This window comes from Otolemur garnettii, unplaced genomic scaffold (assembly GCF_000181295.1).
Source record: "Otolemur garnettii isolate 467f Iridium unplaced genomic scaffold, OtoGar3 scaffold00105, whole genome shotgun sequence".
Classification (NCBI taxonomy): domain Eukaryota; kingdom Metazoa; phylum Chordata; class Mammalia; order Primates; family Galagidae; genus Otolemur; species Otolemur garnettii.
This window is the reverse complement of record NW_003852500.1, coordinates 3,562,027-3,566,693: the sequence shown is the minus strand read 5'-3', so window position 1 is coordinate 3,566,693 and position 4,667 is coordinate 3,562,027. Positions and strand designations below refer to the sequence as shown.

The following is a 4,667-nucleotide window of genomic DNA, read 5'->3' as shown; positions in this document are numbered from 1 at the left end:
GGCTGGGGATTCGAACCCGCCACCTTAGGTGTACATGGCTGGCGCCTTAGCCGGTTGAGCTATAGGAGCCGAGCCGATTCTTTGTATATCTTGTTACTGCTGTTTTCAGTGCTGAGTTAGGGACACTTGCAGTTGTTGAGATTGGTTTCTGGGTAGTGACATTTCTAGCAGGCACACCTCGAAGGCCCTGTGTTACTCAGAGCCCTGTCAGTCTATCTGAGACTAAGTGTGGATGGGCAGGTTGATGTGTGTGTGTGTGTGTGTGTGTGTGTGTGTGTGTATTCAGCATATCTCAGGAATTCCAGGATCCTGAATGGGAAGAATATATAACGTGGGAGATGTGGTGCACATGAAAATGTTTTCCACAACTTATTTATTTCATCCTGCTCTTTTTATATAAAAGAATGAAGGCATAGGCCAGGAGCAGTGGCCCACAGCTGTAATCTTCACACTCTGGGAGGCCGAGGTGGGTGGATTGCTTGAGCCCAGACATTCCAGACCAGCTTGAGCAAGACTGAGACTCCATCTCTACTGAAACTAGAAAAATTAGCCAGATGTTGTGACAGACACCTGTAGTCCCAGCTACTTGGGAGGCTGAGGCAAGAGGATCGCTTTAGTCCAGGAGTTTGAGGTTGCTGTGAGCTGTAGTGCCATGACACACTACCCAGGGCAACAGAGTGAGACTCTGTCTCAAAAAAAAAAAAGCATCATTAATATGAAAAGAGGTGCCACAAACAGAAAGTGTGATGAGACTCTTGTAGGTTGGGGCAGTGTCACAAAATAAGGCACTTAATTGTACATGGACTTGGTTCTGGGCTGCCTGTATTTGGCCTGACTTCCATGTGGGGAGAGATGATAGAATGGAGAGACAGAGTCTCTTCTTGCCTCAGAAACAGAGCTCTGAGCAAGGAAAGATGGAGGGAAGCTGAGATCTAAAAGAAAGAAAGCTGGGAGTGGTGCCTGTGGTTCAGTGGGTAGAGCACCGGCCCCATATACTGAGGGTGGCGGGCATGAATTCAGCTATGGCCAAACTGCAACAACAACAACAACAACAACAAATAGCCAGACGTTCTGGCAAACGCCTGTAGTCCCAGCTACTCGGGAGGCTGAGGCAAGAGAATCTCCTAACCCAGGAGTTGGAGGTTGCTGTGAGCTGTGACACTACAGCACTCTACCAAGGGCAATAAAGTGAGACTCTGTCTGAAAAAAAAGGAAGGAAGGGAGGGAGGGAGGGAGGAAAGAAAGAAAGAAAAAGAGAGAGAGAAAAGAAAAGAAAAGAAAAGAGAAGAGAAGAGAAGAGAAGAGAAAAGAAAAGGGCTTGGTGCTTGTGGCTCAACTGGCTAAGGCACCAGCCACATACACCTGAGCTGGTGGGTTTGAATCTAGCCCACACCTGCTAAACAACAATGATGGCTGCAACCAAAACAACAATGATGGCTACAACCAAAAAAAAAAAAAAAGTAGCTGGGCGTTGTGGCGGGTGCCTGTAATCCCAGCTACTTGGGAGGCTGAGGCAGGAGAATCGCTTCAGCTAAGGAGTGATGCCATGGCACTCTACCCAGGGCAACAGCTTGAGGCTCTGTCTCAAAAAGAAAAAAAAAGAAAAAGAAAGAAAAGAAAAGAAAAGAAAGATGGCTGGGCATGGTGGTATGTACTTGTGGCCTCAGCTGCCCAGCTGCCTGGGAGGCTGAGGCAGGAGATCTCTTGAGCCCGGGAATTGGATGCTGCAGTGAGCTATGATGACATCACTTCACTGCAGCCTGGGCAACAGGGCAAGACCCAATCTCAAAACAAATCAAAACACAACACAGAACGAGAATATCAGAGATGTCTGAGGCTGTGCCCTTGTAGCCCACAGCACATTCTCATTGCCTGGCATCCCCAAGTACACCTCACCACCCATTCCCCCAACCACTCACTCCTCTATCAGGTCCCCAGGAGAAACGGAGGCCAGGGAGCAGAGCTCACTCAGCCCCATCCTGGACTCCACAAGGGTATTTCAAACAGCTTCTTTTTTATTACGTTTTAAATAAAAATACATCCCCTCAGACCCTTGCCCCCAAGCAGATCAACCCCAATAAATTAATAATAAATACATACTTATAAATACAACGGTTTGGGCAGGAGTGAGAAGGCAATGGTGGGACAGGAATTGGGGTGCTCAGACTCATGGACCCATTCTCCAGGCAAGGAAAACTGAGGTCGCTTCCTTTGCTCAGGTGCCCCAAGCGGAAGAGCAGGGTCGCTCAGACGCAGTGGCAGTCCTTAGCTAAGAGATCGTCATAGGTTTGTAAGGACACGCCGCCAGCTTCGGTCTTCTGCATGATCACCATGGGGCTGTAGCTGGAGGGCACGCAGCATGGGGCAGGCACCGAGTCCGGCTTCAGGCGGTGCAGACTCGCCTTGATCTGCGAGTGTATGTTGGCCTCCCGGAACTGGCTCGGGCATTCGCCGACGCACATGGTCACCTGCAGCTCCCGCGGCGCATGCACCCAACTGCTCCAGCCCAGGTCATTGAGCGACGCGCGCACTGTATGCAGCTGGCAGCAGCGCCCCGGCCCGAGAGGACAGTTGTCCCCAGTGCGTGCCCGCACCTTGCGGCGCGCTCTGGTGGCACGTGGCCGCAAGTGCAGTTCTAGCTGGGGCTGTGCTGATCGCGATGCCACCAGCGACAGCTCTGATGGAGACAGTGGTGGTGACAACCTCAGGTGTAGCGCTGGAGCCTGGGGGCCTGAGAGGCTGAGCTGACGGTGTAGCGGCCGCGTCACGTCCCACGACCGCGGCGCCTTCGGGGACAGCCGGAACAGGGCCCGGTGGAGAAGGGAGGATGCGGGGAGCCTCTCGGTCAGGGCAGCCCGGGAGATGCGCAGGCGCAGGTGGCCCTCAGACCCCATCCACACTGTGGGAAGAGGGAGAAAGAAGGAAGCTGGTCCCCCACAGGCCTACTGTTTGCCAGAAACTGGGGGCTGCCCACTTCCTCCAACACTCCAAGCTAGAGCCCACCACAGGGCCTTTGCACACGCTGCTATCGCTGCCACAGCATCTCCCACTAGGGGCTCTCTGCATCTCTCAGCATGGCTGTCTCCTCTTCATCCCTCCAGCCTGCCTAAAATAGGAACCACCCTATTTTACTTCCTGTGTATCATTCCTCTGCCTCCTAGAATCTCAGCCACAATCTCTGTCAGGAATACAGTAGGTGCTTAGTAAATACTTAAAGGACTGAATGTGTATCTGGTTTTCAGAGAGACTGAGATTCGCACCTTGACTCTGATTCCTTCTCTTGGCAGTCAAAAGCATCTTATGGAAGACCTACTTTCCTGTCTGGCTCTCCTTTTCAATATTGAAAAATAAAAAGTACCAGACCCCAGCCGTCTATTCCAGACAACTTAACCTCTAAGACCCTTAGACCCCCACCCCAGGCTGGTACGTGTAGAAGTGTTGGGGGAGGGAATGGAGAAGCTGGGATTTGAGGGTCCTCAAGCCAGTTGTTAGGTTCAGCAAGGACAAGAGGTTTACCTGGCACTGGTGGGATTAGACAGGATAAAAGTGCTCCCCTCTGCCTGACTCCTCCTAGGTCCTAGTGTACAGACCTCATTCCTGCCCCCCTGCTGCACTCCTCTGTAGAGGGCATACTCCCGCCTCTTCCTTCCTTCCCTTAGGGCACCTATTTCATGTGACTTTAGCGGTGTGTGACCGCTGATTGCATCAGATTAGGAACCAGCTCCAGCAGGTTTTGCCCATCGTGCAATTTCCTTCTCCCCATCTTCCTCCTGGATACTCTGACCCCAGTCCAGGGTAAGCACCACTCCCCTCACCCAACCAGGTCCCTTGGTTCTCCAGGTACTGTGCACATTCAGGACGGTGCCTGGCGTCCTTTTCACAGATAGGGAAACTGAGGCTCAAAGGTGAGCTTGGACCTCTTAGAAACCGGGCCACTGTTTAGATGTGGGGTAGGGGGGTGGGTCAAAGGGACCGTCAAGATTCTACTTACATTCTGGGGTGAGTATCCGGACAGAAGGGACAGGGTCGGCATTCAAATCTTCCCAGCTGTGGTTCATCCGCAGCCTGGTCAGCAGGTCCTCAAAGCCTTTTCGCAATTCCTGGGATGTGGAGGCGTCGGGGTGCATGTCTGAGAGTCCCGGGGAGCCAGGGAGGCTCGTCTCCGTCAAGGCGAGGGCGCCCCCCGGTGGCGTCCACGAGAGCATCAGTACCATCGGCAGCGTTAGCAGAGTCCGAGAGCGATGCAGTGGTGTCAGACCTGGCCCGGGCATGACTGTACTGCTTGTACTCTGAGCCTGGATTGACTGGTCGCTGCAGGACCGTTCTTTATATAGTTCCCGGACTTTGTCCACCCCCGCCTTCCTGGTCCCGCCCTCCCACTCCTGTAAACACTCCAGTGACCATAGTTAGGCGGGATCTAGGGGTGTATTTAGGGTTGGGGGCACTCTTAGGGTAGCTAAGGTAGCTCTCTCTAAGCCTCAGTGTCCTGTTCCATGAAATGGGGACATCATTCTATCCTGGTGGTCTTCTTGGAGAAAAAATTTATTACTTTGTGGTAAATGCCAGGCAGGAGCTTAAGAGAGGGCCATCTTCCCCCAAGGGAATTAATTCCTCCCTTCCTTTTCTGGTTGAGGTCAAAGGCCAAAGATGGTGAAAAACGAAGAAAG

At 52.5% G+C, this 4,667-nt stretch overlaps 1 protein-coding gene across 1 annotated transcript; it reads right to left on the bottom strand.

The window, feature by feature from the left end:
• Positions 1-2,009: 2,009 nt before the first annotated feature.
• On the bottom strand, positions 2,010-4,282 carry GDF15 (growth differentiation factor 15). Its single transcript, XM_003796564.3, has 2 exons — positions 3,992-4,282; positions 2,010-2,899 (listed from the first exon to the last, which is right to left on the bottom strand). The coding sequence occupies exons 1-2, from the start codon at positions 4,269-4,271 to the stop codon at positions 2,247-2,249; spliced, it is 933 nt and encodes a 310-aa protein (XP_003796612.1). The 5' UTR covers positions 4,272-4,282; the 3' UTR covers positions 2,010-2,246.
• Positions 4,283-4,667: the final 385 nt, after the last annotated feature.

Excerpts from the sequence above, each read along its gene's own strand:
- GDF15 (XM_003796564.3), bottom strand. The coding sequence starts at position 4,271 with ATGCCCGGGCCAGGTCTGACACCACTGCATCGCTCTCGGACTCTGCTA. Across the intron at positions 2,900-3,991 it reads CCGGATACTCACCCCAGAAT|TGTGGATGGGGTCTGAGGGC; the intron begins GTAAGTAGAATC and ends CTCTTCCCACAG.